At 43.9% G+C, this 26,416-nt stretch overlaps 1 protein-coding gene across 2 annotated transcripts in view; it reads right to left on the bottom strand.

Annotated features, from left to right (window-relative positions):
- Nucleotides 1-124: 124 nt before the first annotated feature.
- Nucleotides 125-26,416, bottom strand: part of LOC109873947 (tenascin) — a 52,992-nt gene continuing 26,700 nt past the window's right edge. The window contains exons 11-22 of one of the 2 annotated variants that reach the window (XM_031805785.1): nt 9,276-9,551; nt 7,682-7,804; nt 6,828-6,971; nt 6,052-6,171; nt 5,247-5,390; nt 4,943-5,073; nt 4,473-4,605; nt 3,406-3,557; nt 3,062-3,158; nt 2,691-2,852; nt 2,294-2,457; nt 125-2,119 (exon numbers count right to left, since the gene is read on the bottom strand). In XM_031805785.1, the coding sequence (XP_031661645.1) occupies nt 2,009-2,119; nt 2,294-2,457; nt 2,691-2,852; nt 3,062-3,158; nt 3,406-3,557; nt 4,473-4,605; nt 4,943-5,073; nt 5,247-5,390; nt 6,052-6,171; nt 6,828-6,971; nt 7,682-7,804; nt 9,276-9,551 (1,757 nt within the window). In that variant the 3' untranslated portion in view covers nt 125-2,008. The remainder of the gene's footprint in view (nt 2,120-2,293; nt 2,458-2,690; nt 2,853-3,061; nt 3,159-3,405; nt 3,558-4,472; nt 4,606-4,942; nt 5,074-5,246; nt 5,391-6,051; nt 6,172-6,827; nt 6,972-7,681; nt 7,805-9,275; nt 9,552-26,416) is intronic. The other variant, XM_031805795.1, reaches the window with a different exon arrangement.

Below are 26,416 nucleotides of genomic sequence, written 5' to 3'. Positions count from 1 at the left end.
GCGTCGAAGAGCTATTGACGAGCCAACTCCAAATATCAAAGGTAAAAACACATTTATGGCGGTAACTGATCGGCGTCTTAAATTATTTAAAAAATGTTTTGCTTTAGACAAGATTGAAGACTCGTCATTTTTAAACAAACTTTGTTTTATTGTAATACGTGTTACAGAGAAACACCTGTTGTTCACCCAGTTATAATCCCCCAAAAATGTTAAACCACAGAAGCACAGAAACGTTTCATTACACAGGTATTCAAGGGACGGGGGTCAGTGGTTTCGTCTCCAGGCATGGGGAGGGGGGAGGGGGGACAAAACAGAATGAGAACAACTTCTCTTTAGTTAATTTTGGTGTGCCCAAATATATGTTTATCAGCAAAGTGAACACTGTGACCTTACAATGTCAGTTGGAATTTGCCATGAACCTCTTTTCAGCATCAATATATTTTGCATTTCAAAACACAATATTCCCCTCTTAACTAAACTTCTGTAGTTAATTTTGGTGTGCCCAAATATATGTTTCTCAGCAAAGTGAACAGTGACCTTACAATGTCAATTGGAATTGGCCATGAACCTATTTTCAGCATCAATATATTTTGTATTTCAACACAATATTCCCCTCTGACTTGTTGCACACATATATGTATCCATATATGTATTTCACATTTAGCAAAAAATGTAACAATCACCCACCATTTCATTATATATTGAATAATAGGTCCCGCCTTGGATTTTATAAAGGAAATAAAAACAAATCAAACACATTGACTTTTCCCTCTGGATCCTGTAGCTAATGCATGATAGCTGGAGGAACAAATAGTACAAGCTCAGGTAAATGTGTAAGAAACAATTGCACAAGCACTTGCATGGCCCACACAATCAATGGAAACACATCATGTCATACACATATGTCTGTGTGGGATGCAGCAGATGATCTATGTTCAGAATGTCATTTATTTTCGCCCGTGTCATTTCAGATGACAGTTTGCAGGTTGAGGTGAAGAAGGGATGTCGGGAAAGATATAAAGGGACAAAGGATGAGTCACACATAGACTGATGAACGACAAGATAGGACTTTCTCTGGGATCTCTCTCCATTTTACGCAGACATTTAACATCTGAACGAGTCGTGCGGTTTATGAAGAACATCCTGTTTTTTGATCAATAATCTCACTTCAATCCAGGAGATCAATAACATCACTTCAATCCGGATGATGGAATTGAATGTACATACGGCACAGTATGTGCTTTTATTGGGTGTTGTGTTATTCAAAGAATATAATTTCTATAATCCAGTTTAGAGGTTATCAGTATTATTGAAGAGGCCCTGACACTAAAACAAGACCACATGTATGTAGACAGCCATGCCCTCTCTGCGAACACCCTAATGAACAAGCTACTGTGGCTGGAGGAGATGGACACACTGTAGAGGCAGAAAACATCAGTATTCTACATGTTAATGTGCCATGCCATACCAGACTCAAATGCACCCCTCCGCTTAGTGCTGTAACATTGTGAGAGTGAGAAGAAAGAAAGAAATGCTTTATACTCGGGTTTCATAGATTAAGCTCTCTTTGGTGCATGTTTAATCGGCGTGGGCTGGGTTGGTGGAGTTCATTTTTTTTCACATCAATTTGGCTTTGACAGTATTTATACTGCACACAACCATTTTGTATCAGGTGGGGTTGGATAGTGGAATTTGTAGTGAATTTGACTGAATCTGTGCTTATTTCTGTGAGTGAGCAGGAGGAGGGGTGTAATTTGAGGTGGCTGGGCTCTTGGCAGTGGCTTTGGTAGCTGCGGGGAGGTGTGGGTTGTGTCCCAAATGGCACCCTATTCCCTATGTAGTGCACTACTTTTGACGAGGGCCCGTAAAGTAGTGCACTGCACAGGGAATAGGGTGCCATTTGGAATGCTACCCTGGAATCAGCAGGGGCAGAGGATGGAGGACGGGTTCAGGGGTCACGAAGCGGAGCGACAAGGAGAGGGGTCGGAGCGTGGATTGGTCGGTTGGTTTACGATCGCTTCCTTCTTCCCTCAAAGTTCCTGAAGTTGGATGGCCTGATCTTCATCTCAGCAAACTCAATGGAGTGCTCGTGGCCTTTCCAATGGAACCAGTTGACTCCCTGAAGAACATTTTATTTTATTAACACAAATGCCTTGCATTTCCTCATTTGCATAGTCAATTTGCATCCAAACATTTCTGTCTATAGTTTCATACTGCGCTACAGAAGTATTTTTGAAATATGGATGTAGAAATTGCTGTTAGTTTTTGTACTTTCAAATATATGTGCGCTCACCTTGCTATGACTGTCATCTCCATATCGTCCCATAAGGTTGACACGATGGCAATTCTTATACCAGAAGGCACCCTTGTAGGACAGGGCACAGTTTGTGACGGCGATGTCATTGTCATGGTCGTAGGTTGAGAATGGGCGACCATGGTGGTAGGTCATAGAATCACCTACACAGGGCAGCAGAGAGAAAGTGATCGGACTTGAGGAAGGAGGTTTTGAATCCATGCTGACGTCATACTCACACCTAACACCATGTCAAGTCCTTTACCAAACGGCACCCTATGCCCTATATAGTGCACTACGTTTGGGCTCTGGTAAAAAAATGGCGCACCATGGAGGGAATAGGGTGCTATTTGGGATGCAGGCATGTAACTAATGGTTGTAGAGAAGGAAGACTAACCCGCGGTACCACTGTAGCCTCCAACGTGGACCTTGTAGCGACTGCGGGGATCAGAGACAGAGAACTTGTCATACTGGGCGTAGGCTACATCCCCCTTGTCTCTGAGGTCCACACGAAGTTCATACTGTCCTGCTACTGTGATCTTATGGAGGTTTGACAGGCCTTTGGAGAAAAAGATATAAAGTCAAGGTGATGTGCTCGACTTTTTATGTAAATGTAGGAACTGTGGACATGAATTTCCTCTGTGGAGGACAATAAAACATATCGCATCTAAAAGATTTCAAACATTTGACAAAATACTCCTGATCACACAGTGGTGCTATAGCTGAATCAATGTGTGTGTTGAAATGTTTTCCATAATATGACCATACCGAGCCAGAACTCGTCGTTCATGTCACCAAAGCCAGCAGTGTAGTTCCTCCAGTTGCGGAAGAACTCCAGTTTACCGCTCTGGCGTCGGACAAACACCTGCATGGGATCGGGCCAAACTACATCAGCTCACTCATTCTAACATCATATGGACTAAGATCCATTGCACCACATTAGATGCATCGGAATCAACACGGTTTAGAACCGCTTATGCGTTTGTTCATATAGTCAGTGTTATAACTCATTATAAAGCATGATAAAGGATGTGATATAAAGCATTATACGTATGCACTTCATAGGAAGTCTTGCCAAGTTGGGTTGCACAGTTTACTGGCCGGTGACTTACAATCCATCCACCTCCATCCATGTCCATGTCACAGTAGACCTGTATGGGCTGACCCTCATCTCCACCCAGGTAGATGGTGTGAACACCAGACGCTGTGTCTCCATTCAGCAAGGCCTGGGAGCAGTCCCTAGGGTGTTTGTACAGCACGCCAACTACGCACACACGCACGCACACACACACGCGCACACACACAGAGGATTAGTTACTAAACAGTTCCATCCGCCCAACAAACTCTACGCTTGAGATGAATATTGAATAGAGATGGTCTCAGTGGATGGTGAACAGAACAGAGGGTACAGTGACAATCCACTGAGGCCATCTCTATTCAATATTCATGACATGTTTTTTTAAACATACAGTACCGTTCAAACGTTTTACGGTCACTTAGAAATGTCCTTGTTTTAGAATGAAAAGCCCGTTTTTTGGGGCCATTAAAATAACATCAAATTGATCAGAAATACAGTGTAGACATTGTTAATGTTGTAAATGACTATTGTAGCTGGAAATGGCAGATTCTTTTATGGAATATCTACATAGGCGTACAGAGGCCCATTATCAGCAACCATCACTCCTGTGTTCCAATGGCACGTTGTGTTAGCTAATCTAAGTTGATCATTTTAAAAAGGCTAATTGATCATTAGAAAACTGTTTTGCAATTATGTTAGCACAGCTGAAAACTAGCCTTCTTTAGACTAGTTGAGCATGTGGAGCATCAGCATTTGTGGGTTCGATTACAGGCTCAAAATGGCCTCTGTATGCCTATGTAGATATTCCATTACAAATCTGCCATTTCCAGCTACAGTAGTAATTTACAAATTAACAATGTCTACACTGTATATTTGATGTTATTTTAAGGGCATTTCTAAGTGAGCCCAAACTTCTGAACAGTAGTGTATATTTTCATATTTTAGCATTTATGGACAAGGACAGTCGGGGAGACAGATCCAGAGGAAAACAGAGAGTAGGGGCCGAGGCAGGATCCATAACCCTATTGCCAGAAGGTATGTTCGGTCCGGAGTCGGCAGAGCTACCACTAGACTCCAGCATCACTATGGTAACACACTCACTGGTGGTGAAGACGGTGGTGATGACTCTGCTCCTCTTGGGCCCTGCGATGGCCTGCAGTCTGACGGAGTACTCAGTGGAGGCACTCAGCTGGGCCATGTTGTAGGAGGTGGCTGTGGGGCTCAGAACAACCTCCTGGCGGAACACCACAACACCACAGTAGTCAGAATATACGCCAGAAATACAGAATTAATAATACATTGGATTTAGATAGGACAGTGTCCATATTACCTGAAACTGTGAGACTGTGTCTGTCCTAACATAGACTCTGTAATATAGTTATTTTCTAGATCCCAAATATGTATTCATCAATAGGTCAATAGACCTCTTGGACAAAACAATCATCTATTCTAGAATTGAAAGAATGCAAGGTTGTTCCATCCATAGAAATAGGTTTCAGATTAGAATAGATTCTACTGGAATAGAATAGATTATATTTCTACGGTTCCATTTCTATGGCTCCACTACTTACCCGGATTGTGCCGTCAGCTGACTCGAAGCTGAGGATGTAGCCGGTGATGTCAGCACGTGGGGCCTTCCAGGTCAACATGGCGTTCTCTGTCTGGATGTTACTGGCTGCCAGGCCCTGAGGGGCATCCACATCTAGGGGAGAGAGAGCATAGTTCAGACTGCGTACCTCTTATTTTGACCTTCTTTTTGCAGGTTCAGGTTGTCTGTTTGAAGTGGTAGGGGGTAAAAAAAAAGAAAAAGACTTGGAAGTGAGAGTTTGTGTGTGGGAGGGAATGTTCTAGGTCTTGGCCCTTTAGGCCACTCACCAGTGGTGAACTCAGTTGTGGTGACGGCGCTCTTAGCAGACGCTCTCATGGCATAGACCTTGACAGTGTAGTGGGTGGCAGGGGTCAAGGAGCTCATCTCAAACTCGACAATGTTCCCAGACACTCTCTCCATCACTGGGGAAACTACACACACAGAACACACAGATACAGTAAGAATACAGAGATAGACAGAGACAGACAGACAGAGACAGTCAGAGACAGACAGACAGAGACAGTCAGAGACAGACAGACAGTGACAGACAGACAGACAGACAGACAGACAGACAGACAGACAGACAGACAGACAGACAGACAGACAGACAGACAGACAGACAGACAGACAGACAGACAGACAGACAGACAGACAGACAGACAGACAGACAGACAGACAGACAGACAGACAGACAGACAGACAGACAGACAGACAGACAGACAGACAGACAGACAGACAGACAGACAGACAGACAGACAGACAAGGACAAACAGTGACAGTCAGAGACAGTCAGAGACAGACATACTGTAGACAGACAGAGACAGAAACAGGCAGAGACAGACATAGACAGACAGAGACAGTAAAGGAGAGTATCCGTACAGATACAGTAAGGGCCCGGTCAGCATCTGTCTAAAATATTCTGGCAAGGAGATTAAAGCAATCTGTCAATTTAGATCTCTTCTTAAATCCAAACAATGAAGGAACGTACAACACACGCAATGGGAGGCCTAATGCCTTTTCTCCCACAATCCCTTGTAATATAGTGTACAGTACATCCAGATGGTGTGTGTGTGTGTGCTTGTGATACTGTACCAGTGTCTGCGCTGTAGGTGATGACATATCCGTCTACAGTGGCGATGGCAGGCTGCCAGTGGAGCAGAGCCTGAGTGTCAGTGATGTTGACTGCGGTCAGACCACGGGGCTTGTCCAGAGCTGTCACATAGAACACGCACGCACGCACACAGGCAAACAATATGGTTACTCTGAGCAGAACCACATCAAATACCTCCCCAAGGATAGAGACATGTTCTGTTGTTAAACGGAAACACAAAGCCTATCCACCCCCAGCCATGCTCCATCTGTGCACACTAACAGCTTTCACAATGGTCTACGCGCTCAGCCTTTAGAGACTGGTTACCACCATTAGTGTTTGATGCTTTGTTTAGAAATATTGAATGAATCCAACCATTTCTGCAGAGCATACAAAGACATGCCTATAACTGTTGTGAGGATGTACTCTGAGTGTACAGAACATTAGGAACGCCTGCACTTTCCATGACACACTGACCAGGTGAATCCAGATGAGGCTGTGATCCCTTACCGATGTCACCTGTTAAATCCACTTCAGTCAGTGTAGATGAAGGGGAGGATACAGCTTAAAGAAGGATTTTTAAGCCTTGAGACAATTCAGAGGGTGAATGGGCAAATATTTAACTGCCTTTAAACGGTGTATGGTAGTAGGTGCCAGGCGCACCGGTTTGAGTGTGTAAAGAACTGCAATACTGCTGGGTTTTTCCACGCTCAACAGAATTCCCATTTGTAACACAAATGGACACAGCCCTTGTGTTGTGAACAAGTGTGAATCTCACCTGTGGTGACGCTGCTGGAGCCTGGCTCACTCTCCTTCTGTCCCTTCACAGAAATGACTGACACCTGGTAGGTAACTCCAGGGGTAAGGTTTGGCAGCACGGTCTGAGTCTCAGTTCCACCCACTGTCACAGTCTTGGGAGCGCCTACACACACAGACACACAGACACACAGACACACAGACACACAGACACACAGACACAGACAGACACACACAGACACAGACACAGACACAGACACAGACACAGACAGACACACACACACACACACACGGTCAAAAGGTCAGTCAGACGTCTGATTCTGTATACAAAGTTAGTGTCATAACACATTATAAGTGTATTATAATGCAAGGCATTCTAAAGCATTTAGCATATGAACTTCATAGAATGAGCACCCAAAAAGTGTTTTCATTATCATCAAGTAGTGAGTTGAAATAGTGAACCAGTAGCGAAGCAGTTGACATCGAAGTTGTGTTGACGCCCTGCTTTCAAACTGCCACATCCTCTCACATAGACAGAACAACCACTAGAGGGCAGAATGAGACTAACATAGGATTCCACAGGATTGATCAGTTCTTTTTACAGAGACTCAAAAAAACACTTTATTTATTTTTCATTGATTAAATGAAAACGAATGCCATATAACCACACCATACGTGTCAATGACTTACCCCTGCTTTTGCAGCCACTGTATGTAAAGTATAGGTATGTATCACAGGATGTTTGTGGCACCTTCCTTGGGGAGGACAGGCTCGTGGTCATGGCTGGAGCGGAATGGTTTCTATGTGTTTGACGCCGTCCTCCCCTTAGCAGCCTCCACTGGTATGTTTAGTATAGGTATATCTGTATGTACTCACCTCCCTGAGCAGCGACATACGTGACACGGTAGCTGTCCACTCGAGCTCTGGGGATTGCCCAGTGTACGGTGGCAGAGGTATCAGTGACTTCAGAGAAACGGATGCCCGTGGGGGTGCCTAGCCCTGGCATAGGATAAATGATAGAGAGTCCAACAAACACACAGAAGACAGGTAGCTAGTTAGCTAAAGACTCCGTGGGCAGGCTTTTAAGTGAAGAGAAATGTATACCAGATCCTAAGATATCAAATAATGCCTCATCACATTTTTTTATAAAATAATACTGGTTACAAATTTAAAACAAAAATAATTTTAACAGGAAAACACATCCCTAAAGCATTCCTAAAGATCCCATCCCTCAATACATCCGTAAAGATCATATTAAATCCATTAATAACCCAGATAATACACATTATTCTATTCTTTTAGTGTGAGCCGATACACCAGCATTGAGAACCACTAGTTAAAGTAGATAAAAGGAGATAGACTGAAACAAAGAGGCCAGCGCCTTTCGTCAGTACTGAGCCACAGTATCTGCGTGACAGACATGACAGGGGGAGATTAACTTGCCCCCATTGCAGACACACTAAAGTGAAACATGCGGCAGGGCCATTGGACCCAAGAGTGAAGCCATATCCCCAGAGAAGGCAGAGGACAGCAAGAGAGAGCCATTCAGACACTCAACAGACAACTTTCCCTTTACAGTTTAAAGACAATCAGACAAACCCATTTAGGGGCAAGCCAGCCAAAGACAACATTGGAGACAACTTGACAGATAGAGACAAAAAAAACAGAGCAAATTAATAGATGAGTAAATCTCCTGAGCAGTTCTCTGGACCCCCGTGAATGAGAGGCCATCAGAACCTGAGTGTGGTATTTACACAGACAGACAGATGCAGACAGACAGAAGCAGACAGACAGACAGACAGACAGAAGCAGACAGACAGACAGAAGCAAGCAGACAGACAGACAGACAGACAGACAGACAGACAGACAGACAGACAGACAGACAGACAGACAGACAGACAGACAGACAGACAGACAGACAGACAGACAGACAGACAGACAGACAGACAGACAGACAGACAGACAGACAGTTGGTTCACAGACGCTGGGACTGGTTTAAGATGAGAGGGCTGCTGGATGATTCCTGTGGAATCACTCAAGAGTGCTGACAGACAAGACAATGACAGGACAGTGAACACAGAACAGACATGCCCAACTGGGTTGACAAACCACGATGAGGCACATCACACACAGCTGCTGACACATGACACACAAGGCAGCCCAAGCAGGTTTTAATAATTAATTTGCAAAGCTAACTGTTTATAATTCTACCAGATTGCTGCCTTGAACAAATATTATCACACAATGTTATCAGGTTAGTAAACAAAAATGGCTGCAGGGATGGAAAATATTCAACACTGACCCAACGTTGACCCCATTTCCATGCTGTTGTTTTAGGGGTACACATTGAGATGTTGAGAATATACCATTTACAGTATTAAAAGAAGCTGACACGTTGTAATGAATACATTCCTAACATAATCTATCCAGTAGCCCTAGGCCATTGCTGGTGTGATGTCATACCGCGTACCTGTTTTTGCCACCACGGAAATAGAATTGGAGAGCTGTCCCGAAATGACTCCATAGAGCTCAATGTTGTACTCTGTGTCCTCAATTAGCTCAGTAAGCACTGTTGTTCTCTCCTCCCCGGGCACGACCACCTCTTGCGGAGAAGCGAGGTCGTCGCTTGTATCATTGATCATAATGACAAAACTATCAAAGAGGTCCTCTTCCGCTGACCAGGCCAGTTTACAGCTGTCTGGTGTGATGTCGGAGACCAAGAGATACTCCACGATGGGTTCAGCTTCTGGGTGATAAGGGAAGACATGTTGTTTTTGTCCCCTAGACCTCAAGAGTACTTAAATAAGTTCTTATGAAGATTACAGAAGATCAGGAAGTAAAAGTTATTCAAATCTGTGTGTACAATAGACATCACAATTAGTTATGGATCCATATCAATCTATGGATCCAATATGAGTCAAACAAGAAGAGCAGGTTCACAAGATGCAATAATTAAGAGTTGTTACATACCCCATCCTGGGGGAACTTAAGAGTTGTTACATACCCCATCCTGGGGGAAATTAAGAGTTGTTACATACCCCATCCTGAGAGAAATTAAGAGTTGTTACATACCCCATCCTGGGGGAAATTAAGAGTTGTTACATACCCCATCCTGGGGGAAATTAAGAGTTGTTACATACCCCATCCTGAGAGAAATTAAGAGTTGTTACATACCCCATCCTGGGGGAAATTAAGAGTTGTTACATACCCCATCCTGGGGGAAATTAAGAGTTGTTACATACCCCATCCTGGGGGAAATTAAGAGTTGTTACATACCCCATCCTGGGGGAACTTAAGAGTTGTTACATACCCCATCCTGGGGGAAATTAAGAGTTGTTACATACCCCATCCTGGGGGAAATTAAGAGTTGTTACATACCCCATCCTGGGGGAAATTAAGAGTTGTTACATACCCCATCCTGGGGGAAATTAAGAGGTTATTTCCAAGAATTATAATGATTTTCATGTTGACTTTGTGTTCACTCATACTCATTGTGTCAGGCATAACTGAAGTGTTTATACCACTTAGGCATCTTAATAGGTTTTGACACAACTATACACGGGTAGAAAACCTTGTGCTTAGTGTATGTGCCTATCACATCCACTGTGGTGAGTGTGTAATGTTACAAAATCGATGGAATTTTCAATAAATTCCATGGTTTTCCCAAAATCCCGGTTGGAGGTATCCCGGAATCAGGAATGAATAAGCAAGAAATCCAAAGCCCTCCAACCAGGATTTCTGGAAAACCAAGGAATTTATTGGAAGTTCCAGGAATTGTGCAACCCTAGGTAAGTATGAAAGTAACAACATGCATTTTATCGGTGTAGATAGGTACATTGTTATTAACCAGCTAGTTTGATCAAATTCAACCCTTAGTTTATCGATGCTGTGACTGCAAAAGAACATACATGGGATTTGTGCATCAGTTCCATAAATACACTGATACGAAAAGTAATCTACATTCAGAAGAAAAGGAACATTAGACAGACTCAGCCAGAGTTTTACTAGAGTTTTAAGAGCTTGGGTGACGTCAGGGCAGATGGGTCGGTCAGATGCAGTGTTGTAAAAGCCAACGGTGTTAACTAGTCATTAGCAGTAGCTAATAATGGCAGAGGAAGAGTAGAGGAGCTGAGCCAGCAGGAGTCTACAGCTGTTAGAGGAAGTGCTCGGCAGAAGTCAGAGAGAGAGAGAGAGAGGTTAGACCGACTGCCTGCAATGCAGCATACAGACAGCAGCTCATTAAACTAAAGCTGCTTCCTGGAGAAACAGAGTTACAGATGGATAGAAGGTGGCCCACGGTGGTTTTAAATTATCTCTGCTGTATATGAGAGACGGACTGCCGTAGATCTCGAAGTGGACTCGGTGCCGCCTCAGTGCCACTTGGCTAGATACAGGGCCATAACTCATTAGAACACTACACCAAACGTTAGGGTCGCAAGGGCTTGAGCCAGTGTGAACCCAGAGGATTCGGCTGACGTGAAACGAGGGAACTTGTTGTGAGAAGAAGTGGTGGAAAATGAAAACCAGAGTAGACAAATCCCAGGTGTTGTCACTTTTCGTTAGGAGCGGAGCAGGCCTGCTTTAGATACAGTAGAGGGATAGAGAGGGACATGGAGGCCCTGGTCAAAAGAAGTGTACTATACAGTGGGGCAAAAAAGTGAAATTTTCATCATAGGTACACTTCAACACAGACAAAATAAGAAAAAAAATCCAGAAAATCACATTGTAGGACTTTTAATGAATTTATTTGCAAATTATGGTGTAAAATAAGTATTTGGTCAATAACAAAAGTTTATCTCAATACTTTGTTATATACCCTTTGTTGGCAATGACAGAGGTCAAACGTTTTCTGTAAGTCTTCACAAGGTTTTCACACACTGTTGCTGGTATTTTGGCTCATTCCACCATGCAGATCTCCTCTAGAGCAGTGATGTTTTGGGGCTGTTGCTGGGCAACACAGACTTTCAACTCCCTCCAAAGATTTTCTATGGGGTTGAGATCTGGAGACTGGCTAGGCCACTCCAGGACCTTGAAATGCTTCTTACGAAGCCACTCCTTCGTTGACCGGGCGGTGTGTTTGGGATCATTGTCATGCTGAAAGACCCAGCCACGTTTCATCTTCAACGCCCTTGCTGATGGAAGGAGGTTTTCACTCAAAATCTCACGATACATGGCCCCATTCATTCTTTCCTTTACACGGATCAGTCGTTCTGGTCCCTTTGCAGAAAAACAGCCCCAAAGCATGATGTTTCCACCCCCATGCTTCACAGTAGGTATGGTGTTCTTTGGATGCAACTCAGCATTCTTTGTCCTCCAAACACGACGATTTGAGTTTTTACCAAAAAGTTATATTTTGGTTTCATCTGACCATATGACATTCTCCCAATCTTCTTCTGGATCATCCAAATGCTCTCTAGCAAACTTCAGACGGGCCTGGACATGTACTGGCTTAAGCAGGGGGACACGTCTGGTACTGCAGGATTTGAGTCCCTGGTGGCGTAGTGTGTTACTGATGGTAGGTTTTGTTACTTTGGTCCCAGCTCTCTGCAGGTCATTCACTAGGTCCTCCCGTGTGGTTCTGGGATTTTTGCTCACCGTTCTTGTGATCATTTTGACCCCACGGGGTGAGATCTTGTCTGGAGCCCCAGATCGAGGGAGATTATCAGTGGTCTTGTATGTCTTCCATTTCCTAATAATTGCTCCCACAGTTGATTTCTTCAAACCAAGCTGCTTACCTATTGCAGTCTTCCCAGCTTGGTGCAGGTCTACAATTTTGTTTCTGGTGTCCTTTGACAGCTTTTTGGTCTTGGCCATAGTGGAGTTTGGAGTATGACTGTTTGAGGTTGTGGACAGGTGTCTTTTATACTGATAACAAGTTCAAACAGGTGCCATTAATACAGGTAACGAGTGGAGGACAGAGGAGCCTCTTCAAGAAGAAGTTACAGGTCTGTGAGAGCCAGATATCTTGCTTGTTTGTAGGTGACCAAATACTTATTTTCCACCATAATTTGCAAATAAATTCATAAAAAATGCTACAATGTGATTTTCTGGATTTTTTTTCTCATTTTGTCTGTCATAGTTGAAGTGTACCTATGATGAAAATTACAGGCCTCTCTCATCTTTTTAAGTGGGAGAACTTGCACAATTGGTGGCTGGCTAAATACTTTTTTTTGCCCCACTGTATATGGGGTGGCAGGTAGCCTAGTGGTGAGAGCGTTGGACTAGTAAACGAAAGGTTGCAAGATCGAATCCCCCGAGCTGACAAGGTAAAGATCTGTCGTTCTGCCCCTGAACAAGGCAGTTAACCCACTGTTCCTAGACCGTCATTGAAAATAAGAATTTGTTCTTAACTGACTTGCCTGGTTAAATAAAAGTTAAATAAAATATAGGGAATAGTGGGAATAGCCATTTGGGACACAACCTAGGAGTGCAAACATTTGTTTCTCGACTTCTTTCAGAAGTGTGTTGAACATACATCACACAAACGAATCAATCAATGGAGACAGACTGACAGTGTTTGTATGGATACTTCATAGTGTTGTAAATTGATTATGTTTAGGCTAATGTCAATCAGCGCTGTCTGAAGAAAACATGGTAGCTCCAAAACAGAAACCTTTCAGTAAATGGGGGAAAAAAACAGCCATATTTTCCCTTTAACTAACATACAATTACGAAACGTTGGGGTTGGGGCTGGTTTCTCTTCAGATCATTAGCATGCAGACAATGGGCTTCAGAGCAGACTTGAATATGTGCCACATTGAGCCATGGTCCCAGCAAGCCGCAACAGTCCCTGGCACCCCAACACCAGGCGCCAGGCTCCTGGCCACAGTGTCAATGTGAGCCTGAGAATGAGGAGCAGAGGGTCTGGGAGCGGAGCAGAGCGGTCTGAGTCGAGGGATGGAGGGAGAACTGGGGGTGCATACAGATCAGAGCCTTCACAGAATGAAACAAAAGCTCCTCAGGGACTTGAAGAAACCACTGACTCTCCATCTATCCATTTGCTGAATCATCATTATCTGGGAACAGCTGAACTATCATGTGCTTTTGATGTTTACTAACAATGATACAATACCCATATTGTTTATACTGCGAGTATGCAATGGAAAAACTTCCCTTTGTCAAAATAAATAATAATTTAAAATTAGCTTTGAAAGGATCATTTCAAATATATCCCTTTTAAAATGACCAAATGGGACAACTAATTTGACGTCGTTTTTTTTTAGCAGGTGAGAGGCAAGACAGAAAGCGAGACCTCAATAGAACAAAGCTATGTGTGTGTGCAGCCTGGTCTCTATGTGAGTGTTTCTGGAGAGTGGGTGGTACCAGGGGTCTCTATGTGAGTGTTTTTGTAGAGTGGGTGGTACCAGGGGTCTCTATCTGAGTGTTTTTGTAGAGTGGGTGGTACCAGAGGTCTCTATGTGAGTGTTTTCGTAGAGTGGGTGGTACCAGGAGTCTCTATGTGAGTGTTTTTGTAGAGTTGGTGGTACCAGGGGTCTCTATGTGAGTGTTGTTGTAGAGTGGGTGGTACCAGGGGGCTCTATGTGAGTGTTTTTGTAGAGTGGGTGGTACCAGGGGGCTCTATCTGAGTGTTGTTGTAGAGTGGGTGGTACCAGGGGTCTCTATGTGAGTGTTGTTGTAGAGTGGGTGGTACCAGTGGGCTCTATGTGAGTGTTTTTGTAGAGTGGGTGGTACCAGGGGGCTCTATCTGAGTGTTGTTGTAGAGTGGGTGGTACCAGGGGTCTCTATCTGAGTGTTGTTGTAGAGTGGGTGGTACCAGGGGGCTCTATGTGAGTGTTGTTGTAGAGTGGGTGGTACCAGGGGGCTCTATGTGAGTGTTGTTGTAGAGTGGGTGGTACCAGGGGGCTCTATGTGAGTGTTGTTGTAGAGTGGGTGGTACCAGGGGGCTCTATGTGAGTGTTGTTGTAGAGTGGGTGGTACCAGGGGGCTCTATGTGAGTGTTGTTGTAGAGTGGGTGGTACCAGGGGTCTCTATCTGAGTGTTGTTGTAGAGTGGGTGGTACCAGGGGGCTCTATCTGAGTGTTGTTGTAGAGTGGGTGGTACCAGGGGGCTCTATGTGAGTGTTTTTGTAGAGTGGGTGGTACCAGGGGGCTCTATCTGAGTGTTGTTGTAGAGTGGGTGGTACCAGGGGTCTCTATGTGAGTGTTGTTGTAGAGTGGGTGGTACCAGTGGGCTCTATGTGAGTGTTTTTGTAGAGTGGGTGGTACCAGGGGGCTCTATCTGAGTGTTGTTGTAGAGTGGGTGGTACCAGGGGTCTCTATCTGAGTGTTGTTGTAGAGTGGGTGGTACCAGGGGGCTCTATCTGAGTGTTGTTGTAGAGTGGGTGGTACCAGGGGGCTCTATCTGAGTGTTGTTGTAGAGTGGGTGGTACCAGGGGGCTCTATGTGAGTGTTGTTGTAGAGTGGGTGGTACCAGGGGGCTCTATGTGAGTGTTGTTGTAGAGTGGGTGGTACCAGGGGTCTCTATCTGAGTGTTGTTGTATAGTGGGTGGTACCAGGGGGCTCTATCTGAGTGTTGTTGTAGAGTGGGTGGTACCAGGGGGCTCTATCTGAGTGTTGTTGTAGAGTGGGTGGTACCAGGGGGCTCTATCTGAGTGTTGTTGTAGAGTGGGTGGTACCAGGGGGCTCTATGTGAGTGTTGTTGTAGAGTGGGTGGTACCAGGGGGCTATATGTGAGTGTTTTTGTAGAGTGGGTGGTACCAGGGGGCTCTATCTGAGTGTTGTTGTAGAGTGGGTGGTACCAGGGGGCTCTATGTGAGTGTTTTTGTAGAGTGGGTGGTACCAGGGGGCTCTATGTGAGTGTTGTTGTAGAGTGGGTGGTACCAGGGGGCTCTATGTGAGTGTTGTTGTAGAGTGGGTGGTACCAGGGGTCTCTATGTGAGTGTTGTTGTAGAGTGGGTGGTACCAGGGGTCTCTATGTGAGTGTTGTTGTAGAGTGGGTGGTACCAGGGGTCTCTATGTGAGTGTTGTTGTAGAGTGGGTGGTACCAGGGGTCTCTATCTGAGTGTTGTTGTGGAGTGGGTGGTACCAGGGGTCTCTATGTGAGTGTTGTTGTAGAGTGGGTGGTACCAGGGGTCTCTATGTGAGTGTTGTTGTAGAGTGGGTGGTACCAGGGGTCTCTAACTGAGTGTTGTTGTAGAGTGGGTGGTACCAGGGGTCTCTATCTGAGTGTTGTTGTAGAGTGGGTGGTACCAGGGGTCTCTATGTGAGTGTTGTTGTAGAGTAGGTGGTACCAGGGTCTCTATCTGAGTGTTGTTGTGGAGTGGGTGGTACCAGGGGTCTCTATGTGAGTGTTGTTGTAGAGTGGGTGGTACCAGGGGTCTCTATCTGAGTGTTGTTGTGGAGTGGGTGGTACCAGGGGTCTCTATGTGAGTGTTGTTGTAGAGTGGGTGGTACCAGGGGTCTCTATGTGAGTGTTGTTGTAGAGTGGGTGGTACCAGGGGTCTCTAACTGAGTGTTGTTGTAGAGTGGGTGGTACCAGGGGTCTCTATCTGAGTGTTGTTGTAGAGTGGGTGGTACCAGGGGTCTCTATGTGAGTGTTGTTGTAGAGTAGGTGGTACCAGGGTCTCTATCTGAGTGTTGTTGTGGAGTGGGTGGTACCAGGGGTCTCTATGTGAGTGTTGTTGTAGAGTGGGTGGTACCAGGGGTCTCTATCTGAGTGTTGTTGTGGAGTGGGTGGTACCAGGGGTCTCTATGTGAGTGTTGTTGTAGAGTGGGTGGTACCAGGGGTCTCTATCTGAGTGTTGTTGTGGAGTGGGTGGTACCAGGGGGCTAACTGATCTGAAATGACAGTTATTATTCTCTCCATGACAGCAGAAGTATGCAGAGGCCAGGTTCATCCATGTACTCTATGCTGTAAAACAGATGGCTGTAACCAAACTGAAACCCAACTTAAATCCAAACTGAAAATAGATTACTACATTGAACAACACTCAAAAGGCTAGGGCCGGCCCTGAGGGCCCTAAGAAAGATTTGGTTGGGCGTCCCCCCTACCTTGCTGGCAAAACATTTTAGTGGCACCCGTCCAGAACATTTTGAAGTTGAAAAGTTCATTTCTTGCAATTCTACACATTTTGCCATGGGTATACATTTTGCCATGTGGCGGAGAGAAAATGTTGCAAATTTAGAACTAATTTCATGCAACTCTACTAGTTTTGCCACTGCATACAAATACTTATTATCACTTATTGTAACTACTGCTTAACTTCTTAGCCCACTGACAGTTTAGAAATGCTTCAGGTGCTTTTTATCTCATGGCACGTCCTGACAGGCAGATAGTGTGCTAAGGGTGGATCAAAGATTGATTCGCTGTAGGCCATGCCAGGCCTCATGTGAACTGAATCATATTTGTCTGGGAGGGGTGGTTCTATACCGTGGACGGTTGGTTTCAAAACATCTTTTACAGTCAGTGCATCAAAGTGAGGGAAACACACAATGTGGGAAGAGGTATTGTTAGGTGATAATGGGTTATGGGAGAGGCATGATTTGAGTGGTAAGAGGTTAAAACTTGTGGGGTTTTTTTGTATTGTGAGGTCAGGCATTAGAGAGGTTGGGCACTGATGATGGGTGATTAGGCCTGGCTATCAGGTGGCTTTTCAATTCATTCCAAAGTTTTTCGATGGGGTTAAGGTCAGGGCTCTGTGTAGACCAGTCAAGTTCTTCAAATTTGACGAACTGACTTGTTGGAAAGGTGGCATCCTATGACGGTTCCACATTGAAAGTCACTGAGCTCTTCAGTACGGGCCATTCCAAAGTTTTTCGATGGGGTTGAGGTCAGGGCTCTGTGTAGACCAGTCAAGTTCTTCAAATTTGACGAACTGACTTGTTGGAAAGGTGGCATCCTATGACGGTTCCACGTTGAAAGTCACTGAGCTCTTCAGTACGGGTCATTCTACTGCCAATGTCTGTCTATGGAGATTGCATGGCTGTGTGCTCGGGTTTATACATCTGTCATCAACGGGTGTAGCTGAAATAGCAGAGGCCTCTAAATTTGAAGGGGTTTCCAAATACCTTTGGTCATGTAGTATATTTCCTGTGTCCCAAATGTCACCCTATTCCAGAACCCTATCGGCCCTGGTCAAAGGTAGTGCACTATATACAGTTGAAGTCATAAGTTTACATACACTTAGGTTGGAGTCATTAAAACTAGTTTTTCAACCACTCCACAAATTTCTTGTTAACAAACTATAGTTTTGGCAAGTCGGTTAGGACATTTACTTTGTTTACTAAGTTGACTGTGCCTTCAAACAGCTTGGAAAATTCCATAAAATTATGTCATGGCTGTAGAAGCTTCTGATATGCTAAATTACATCATTTGAGTCACTTGGAGGTGTACATTTGGATGTATTTCAAGGCCTACCTTCAAACTCAGTGCCTCATTGCTTGACATCATGGGAAAAATCAAAAGTAATTAGCCAAGACCTCAGAAAGAAAATGATAGACCTCCACAAGTCTGGTTCATTCTTGGGAGCAATTTCCGAATGCCTGGAGGTACAAATCAATCCCAGAACAACAGCAAAGGACCTAGTGAAGATGCTGGAGGAAACAGGTACTAAAGTATTTATATCCACAGTAAAACGAGTCCTATATCGACATACCCTGAAAGGCTTCTCAGCAAGGAAGAAGCCACTGCTCCAAAACCACCATAAAAAAGCCAGACTACGGTTTGCAACTGCACATGGGGACAAAGATTGTACTTTTTGAGGAAATGTCCTCTGGTCTGATGAAACAAAAATAGAACTGTTTGGTCATAATGACCATCGTTATGTTTGGAGGAAAAAGGGGGAGGCTTGCAGGCCGAAGAACACCATCCCAACTGTGAAGCACGGGAGTAGCAGCATCATGTTATGGGGGTGCTTTGCTGCAGTAGGGACTGGTGCACTTCACAAAATAGATGGCATCATAAGGGGGAAAATTATGTGGATATATCGAAGCAACATCTCAAGACATCAGTCAGGAAGTTAAAGCTTGGTCGCAAATGGGTCTTCCAAATAGACAATGACCATAGCATACTTCCAAAGTTGTGGCAAAATGGCTTAAGGACAACAAAGTCAAGGTATTGGAGTGGCCATCACAAAGCCCCGACCTCAATCCTATAGAACATTTGTGGGCAGAACTGCAAAAGCGTGTGCGAGCAAGGAGGCCTACAAACCTGACTCAGTTACACCAGCTCTGTCAGGAGGAATGGGTCAAAATTCACCCAACTTATTGTGGGAAGCTTGTGGAAGGCTACCTGAAACGTTTGATCCAAGTTAAACAATTTAAAGGCAATGCTACCAAATACTAATTGATTGTATGTAAACTTCTGACCCACTGGGAATGTGTTGAAAGAAATAAAAGCTGAAATAAATCATTCTCTCTACTATTATTCTGACATTTCACATTCTTAAAATAAAGTGGTGATCCTAACTGACATAAAACAGGGAATTTTGACTTGGATTAAATGTCAGGAATTGTGAAAAAACTGCGTTTAAATGTATTTGGCTAAGGTGTATGTAAACTGCTTTTACTGTGCCATTTGGGATTATTGTCACTCCTCCCATTTTCAGTCATCAGAAGCAACTGTGGCAGGGTCTCAGGTTTGGCCTTTAGCACATGCAGATGGATATGTGATGGGATGAATAAAATAACTTATTGTCAAGACGAGATCATCTCAAAAACATGCAGGACAGGCACTTTGTGCTCCATTTTGAGGTGAAATAGTCATGCAACATTGTTATATCAAAATAGTATCAACAGGGCCTCCCGAGTGGCGCAGTGGCCTAAGGCACTGTATCGCAGTGCTAGCTGTGCCACTAGAGATATTGGGTTCAAATCCAGGCTCTGATGCAGCTGGCTGCGACCGGGAGACCCATGGAGTGGCGCAAAATTGGCCCAGCGTCTTCCGGGTTAAGGGAGGGTTTGGCAGGCAGGGACGTCCTTTTCCCATCATGCCCTAGCGACTCCTGTGGCAGGCCGGGTGCAGTGCACGCTGACACGGTCGCCAGTGCACAGTGTTTCCTCCAACACATTGGTGCGGCTGGCTTCTGTGTTAAGTGGGCATTGTGTGAAGAAACACCACGGCTTGGCTGGGTTGTATTTCGGGGAGGACGCACGGCTCTCAACCTTCGCCTCTCCCGAGTCCTTATGGGAGTTGCAGCGATGAGACAGGACTGTAACTACCAATTGGATACCATGAAATTGAGGAGAAAACAGGGTAAAACCTTTTTTTTAATCAAACATCAAAACTTATTTAAAATTTAACAACATTTCCGGTCTTGTTCCTGGAACTTTGGTTTCAGAGGAGGAAGGGGAAGACCATACTCCTCAGTGAATTTCATCAAAATAAAAATAGTGAAACTTTAAAAACTATAAATTATTTTAGGTAAAACTATACTAAATATATTTACGTCACCAAATAATTGATTAAAACACACTGCTTGACAATGAAGGTCTACAGTAGCCTCAGCAACACTCTGCAGGGTAGCACCATGGTTTAGCCGGAGGACAGCTAGCTTCTTTCCTGCTCTGGGTACATTGAATTCAATACAAATCCTAGGAGGCACATGGTTCTCACCCCCTTCCATAGACTTACATAGTAATTATGACAAATTCCGGAGGACATTCTCCAACCTATCAGAGCTCTTGCAACATTAACTGGCATGTTGTCCAGGATCAGAGAATGAATCTAGTCCTGAAAGCATAAGCTACAGCTAGCTAGCACTGCAGTGCATAAAATGTGGTGAGTAGTTGATTTAAATTGAGAGAAAGACAATAGTTGAACAGTTTTGAACAAATAATTTTTTTACAAAATGAAGGAGAAGCAAGAGAGAGAGAAAGAGATTTGATAGTATTTTAAAAAAAACTTTCACTTAGCTAGAGAATGCAGCTACCTAGTTTAGCCTACTCAAATACATGGCTCAAAAAGAGAGGGTTGCTATGTTAGCTAGCTGGCTACTACTATCCAACACTGGAACACTCTTCCAAGTCAAGGTAAGCTTGCTGGGTTCATTAAATTATTGTAACTGCTAAACTTCTTTCTGACTGTACACTGTACTGCATGATTGTAGCAGGTTTACTAACATATTAGTTCTAGTTAGTTCTAATATGTTGACTATGACATGATAAAGGTGTAGTCTGTGTGTAGTGGTTAGCAGTCATGATATGAAGGTTTGGCTTGGAAAGGTTTTTTCGCCTGGTTACAGACAGCTGATGTGTTGTGCACTGAAGTCCACAAGTGAAGGTAAACAATGAGAGGAGGAGAGCGCATAGATAGTTGGGAGAAGTAATCATATAAACAAAGAGCATGTTGTTTTTATGTGGCTGTTATGAAAGTGAACTGTGTCTGTTTCTTAAACGGAAGCAAACTGAGTCGAAAAGGGGATAAACACATAGCGGAATTTGGATGTCGCTTAAGGCAGCCCCCCGCACCTCTCTGATTCGGAGGGGTTGGGTTAAATGTGGAAGGCACATTTATGTTGAATGCATTCAGTTGTACAACTGACTAGGTATCCCCCTTTCCCTAATTTGTCCAAAATAAACTCTAATTTGCAACTGTTGGACTAATGATTACACCCTAGATCAGCTAGATGCCGGCAAGACTGTGCAAGGCGGTATTGAATGCGTCACTGTCTGTCTCCTCAATTGATTACTCAAAATTCTCTCGGCCTGTGTGCACCTACACTGTAAACTTTCATTCATAGGCTAGGTTTCGCACACTGACTCTGTACCGGTACCACCTGTATATAGCCTCGCTACTGTTATTTTCACTGTCATTTTACAGTTTTTTTAAAATGTCTTTACTCATCTATTGTTTACCTAATACCTATTTTTTTACTTAAATGTCGCTGTTGGTTAGGGCTTGTAAGTAAGCATTTCACTGTAAGGTCTACACCTGTTGTATTCTGTGCACCTGACAAATAAACTTTGATTTCATTTGTAGCAACCTCATGATGGGTACAGGGACAATTTTAGAATCATGTAGTAGCCTAAAACAGAGATTCTTAAGCTTTTTCAGCTCGAGACCCAAAATGAGAAATGTTCTGTCCTTGAACGACCGAAATTAAGAAGAAATAGTGTGTCATTATAAATGTTTACTCATAACTCATGACCCACAGCTCACATCAGTGGCGGTCAGGGCCATTTAAGATGAGGGAGGATGTTGTTTTTTTCATGAGCATGGCCTTATTTCTGTTACAGCATATTGGATGACTCTCATTCATATTCCATTCACCCAGTTCAATGTAACAGTGATAGGTTTAGGCTACTATATGATACACAACTTTTCCCTATACCCATCATGAGGTTGCTACAACCTAGCCTATGAATGAAAGTTTATAAGTTTATAAAGATTATAGGTGCACACAGGTCAAGAGACAAATTTGAGGTGACAGACAGTGACACTTGGACTGACAGTGACATTGAATACCGCCTTGCACACTATTGCCTGCATCTAGCTGATATAGAAATAGTTTTTCAACAGAATCGGTGGAATGAATACACCCCTGATCACGTGTAAATACAGTTCACTTTCATAGCAGCCATGTTGTATTTCTTCTCATGTGCTCTCCTCCTCTCACCTCTTCCCTTCACTTGTGGACTTCCATGCACAACACGTTAGCTGTATGTGACCAGGCGAAAAAACCTTTCCAAGCCAAACCGCTACACAAAGCCTACATCGTTGTCACCATATTTGCTAAAGTAACAACAAAGATATGTATAACTAAACTCACTGTTCTATCTGCGGTAGCATCATAGTCAGCATAGCTGATAGAACTAACACGTTAGTAAACCCGCTACAATCATGCATCATCATACGTTACAGTGTACAGTCATTAAGCAGTTACACCGGCGGGCCCCGAAGGCAATATATTAGTAAACCAAAAGCTTACCTTTATTTGGAAGAGTTCCAGTGTTGTGTTGGAAAGTCATAGCCTGCTAGCTAACATATAATTCCTCTGTTTGAGCAGGGTGTTTCAGTAGGCTAGCTGCATTTGCTAGCTAAATAAGTGAAATAGAAAGTAATAAAAATAAAAATAAAATAAAAATGAAGAACTCTCTCTCTCTATTTTTCTCTTGTCTCTCCTTCATTTTGGAAGAAATGTATTTGTTCAAAACTATTCGACTATTGCTTCTATCTCTCTTTGAATCAACAACTCACCACATTTTATACACTGCAGTGCTATCTAGCTGTATTTTATGCTTTCAGTACTAGATTAATTCTCTGATCCTTTGATTGGGTGGACAAAATGTGAGTTCATGCTGCAAGAGCTCTGATAGGTTAGAGGACGTCAAAGCATCCCGGAGTCGCCTCTTCACTGTTGACATTGAGATGAGTGTTTTGCGGGTACTATTTAATGAAGATTCCAGTAGAGGACTTGTGAGGCGTCTGTTTCACAAACTAGACACTAATGTACTTGTCGTCTTGCTCAGTTGTGCACCGGGGCCTCCCACTCCTCTTTCTAATCTGGTTAGAAACGGTTTGCCCTGTTCTGTGAAGGGAGTAGTACACAGCGTTGTACGAGATCTTCAGTTTCTTGACAATTTCACGCAAGGAATAGCCTTCATTTCTCAGAACAAGAATAGACTGACAGGGTTCAGAAGAAAGTTATTTGTTTCCGGCCATTTTGAGCCTGTAATCAAACCCACAAATGCTGATGCTCCAGATACTCAACTAGTCTAAAGACGGACAGTTTTATTGCTTCTTTAATCAGCACCACAGTTTTCAGCTGTGCTGACATAACAGCAAAAGGGTTTTCTAATGATCAATTAGCCTTTTAAAATGATAAACTTGGATTAGCTAACACAACGTGCCATTGGAACACAAGAGGGATGATTGCTGATAATGGGCCTCTGTACGCCTAAGTAGATATTCCATAAAAAATCTGTTGTTTCCAGGTACAATAGTCATTTACGACATTGACAATGTCTACACTGTATTTCTGATCAATTTGATGTTATTTTAATGGACAAAAAATGTGCTTTTCTTTCAAAAAGAAGGACATTTCTAAGTGACCCCAAACTTTTGAACGGTAGTGTATATAAACTCAGCAAAAAAAGAAACGTCCTCTCACTGTCAACTGCGTTCATTTTCAGCAAACGTAACATGTGTAAATATTTGAACATAACAAGATTCAACAACTGAGACATAAACTGAACAAGTTCCACAGACATGTGACTAACAGAAATTGAATAGTGTGTCCCTGAACAAAGGGGGGGTCAAAATCAAAAGTAACAGTCAGTATCTAGTGTGGCCACCAGCTGCATTAAGTACTGCAATGCAACTCCTCCTCGTGGACTGTACCAGATTTGCCTGTTCTTGCTGTGAGATGTTACCCCACTCTTCCACCAAGGCACCTGCAAGTTCCCAGACATTTCTGGGGGGAATGGCCCTAGCCCCCACCCTCCAATCCAACAGGTCCCAGACGTGCTCAATGGGATTGAGATCTGGGCTCTTCGCAGGCCATGGCAGAACACTGACATTCCTGTCTTGCAGGAAATAACGCACAGAACGAGCAGTATGGCTGGTGGCATTGTCATGCTGGAGGGTCATGTCAGGATGAGCCTGAAGGAAGGGTACCACATGAGGGAGGAGGATGTCTTCCCTGTAATGCACAGCGTTGAGATTGCCTGCAATGACAACAAGCTCAGTCCGATGATGCTGTGACACACTGCCCCAGACCATGACGGACCCTCCACCTCCAAATCGATCCCGCTCCAGAGTACAGGCCTCAGTGTCTCTCTTTCCTTCGACGATAAACACGAATCCGACCATCACCCCTGGTGAGCGAAGTGCTCTTCAGCGAAGATCACTTTTTGCCGGTCCTGTCTGGTCCAGCAACGGTGGGTTTGTGCACATAGGCAATGTTGTTGCCGGTGATGTCTGGTGAGGACCTGCCTTGCAATAGGTCTACAAGCACCCAGTCCAGCCTCTCTCAGCATATTGCGGACAGTCTGAGCACTGATGGAGGGATTGTGTGTTCCTGGTGTAACTTGGGCAGTTGTTGTTGCCATCCTGTACCTGTCCCGCAGGTGTGATGTTCGGATGTACCGATCCTGTGCAGGTGTTGTTACACGTGGTCTGCCACTGTGAGGTCGATCAGCTGTTCGTCCTGTCTCCCTGTAATGCTGTCTTAGGCGTCCTACAGTACGGACATTGCAATTTATTGCCCTGGCCACATCTGCAGTCCTCATGCCTCCTTGCAACATGCCTAAGGCATGTTCACACAGATGAGCAGGGACCCTGGGCATCGTTCTTTTTGTGTTTTTCAGAGTCCGTAGAAAGGCCTCTTTAGTGTCCTAAGTTTTCATAACTTTGACCTTAATTGCCTACCGTCTGTAAGCTGTTAGTGTCTTAACGACCGTTCCACAGGTGCATGTTCATTAATTGTTTATGGTTCATTGAACAAGCATGGGAAACAGTGTTTAACCCTTTACAGTGAAGATCTGTGAAGTTATTTGGATTTTTACAAATGATCTTTGAAAGACAAGGTCCTGAAGGTCCTGAAGGTCCTGAAGGTCCTTTCTTTTTTTGCTGAGTTTATATATATATTTATGTGTTTTTGTATATTTTGCATAGTTTTATCTGTTTACAATTTAAAACAAATATGTATTCACTGAGGAGGATGATCCTCCCCTTCCTCCTCTGAGGAGCCTCCACTGGCTCACATGCTCAGGTCCCACCTTGGGTCCCAAACCATAGTTTAAGAAACCCTGGCCTAAACCTGTCAATGTTACATTGAGCTGGGTGAACGGAATAGAGAGGGTTCTGTACAGCAGAGTTTACACTCTAGGGTTATACGTCATAGTCTTTATGGTGTGTGCAGGGCACTAAAGCCAATACATGCTGATGTGTTTATTCTATTATTCCAATCCGGTTATTGGCTCCTTTGACTATTGCTCAAGATATGATCAATCAAACAGTTCTCTCTCATTGTGCCTGAGTCTTCCGTTTACACAAAGGCTCCCCACAACTCGGTGAGTCCCTGAATTTGCAGATTAGCCTAAATGATGGTTAAACTGCAGGTTTATTGTCTCCTGATCTTCCTGTACATTTCTGACTGCTTTCTGATCTGGTACTTTCAATTTACCGGGACATTTATTATAATACTGGCTCAGCATTTGAAATAGCCTCAAAATTCAGAACCGCTGTTCCCGAACGTATGTGTTTCTTATTTGCTCACTCCAGTGGGTCTCCAAACACTTGAACTCAGATTCTTGTAATCCTTTCAATGCCTGATGATTGTCAAACACAAGTACAAGTAAGGCCCAGACCTGGGGGGGTTCCCTTTATATCCCTGCTAACATGCAGCATGCTTAGTGTTCGCATTACCCGTCTGGAGACGATAAAACAGTCGGAGGAACGAATGCTGTATGGCGATTAGAGGAGTGTTAATTTCAGAGACACAATGTTTTTGCAGGGGCTCCCGCATGTGTCCTTTTATCTGACAGACCCACAGTTCATCGTAGTCAAATCACACACAAAAAAACACAGGGGAATGGGCTCACTCCAACAATTATCACATGAATGAGCTTTGTATGGAGCACACACACACTGCCTCCATTCTGCACCTTGGCAGCATGGGACACAGATTCAACAAAATAAAGCTATTCTGAA

The sequence above is a fragment of the Oncorhynchus kisutch genome, linkage group LG3, assembly GCF_002021735.2.
Source record: "Oncorhynchus kisutch isolate 150728-3 linkage group LG3, Okis_V2, whole genome shotgun sequence".
NCBI classification, from domain to species: Eukaryota; Metazoa; Chordata; class Actinopteri; order Salmoniformes; family Salmonidae; genus Oncorhynchus; species Oncorhynchus kisutch.
The sequence above is the reverse complement of the archived record's forward strand: the minus strand, read 5'-3'. Positions and strand labels throughout refer to the sequence as shown.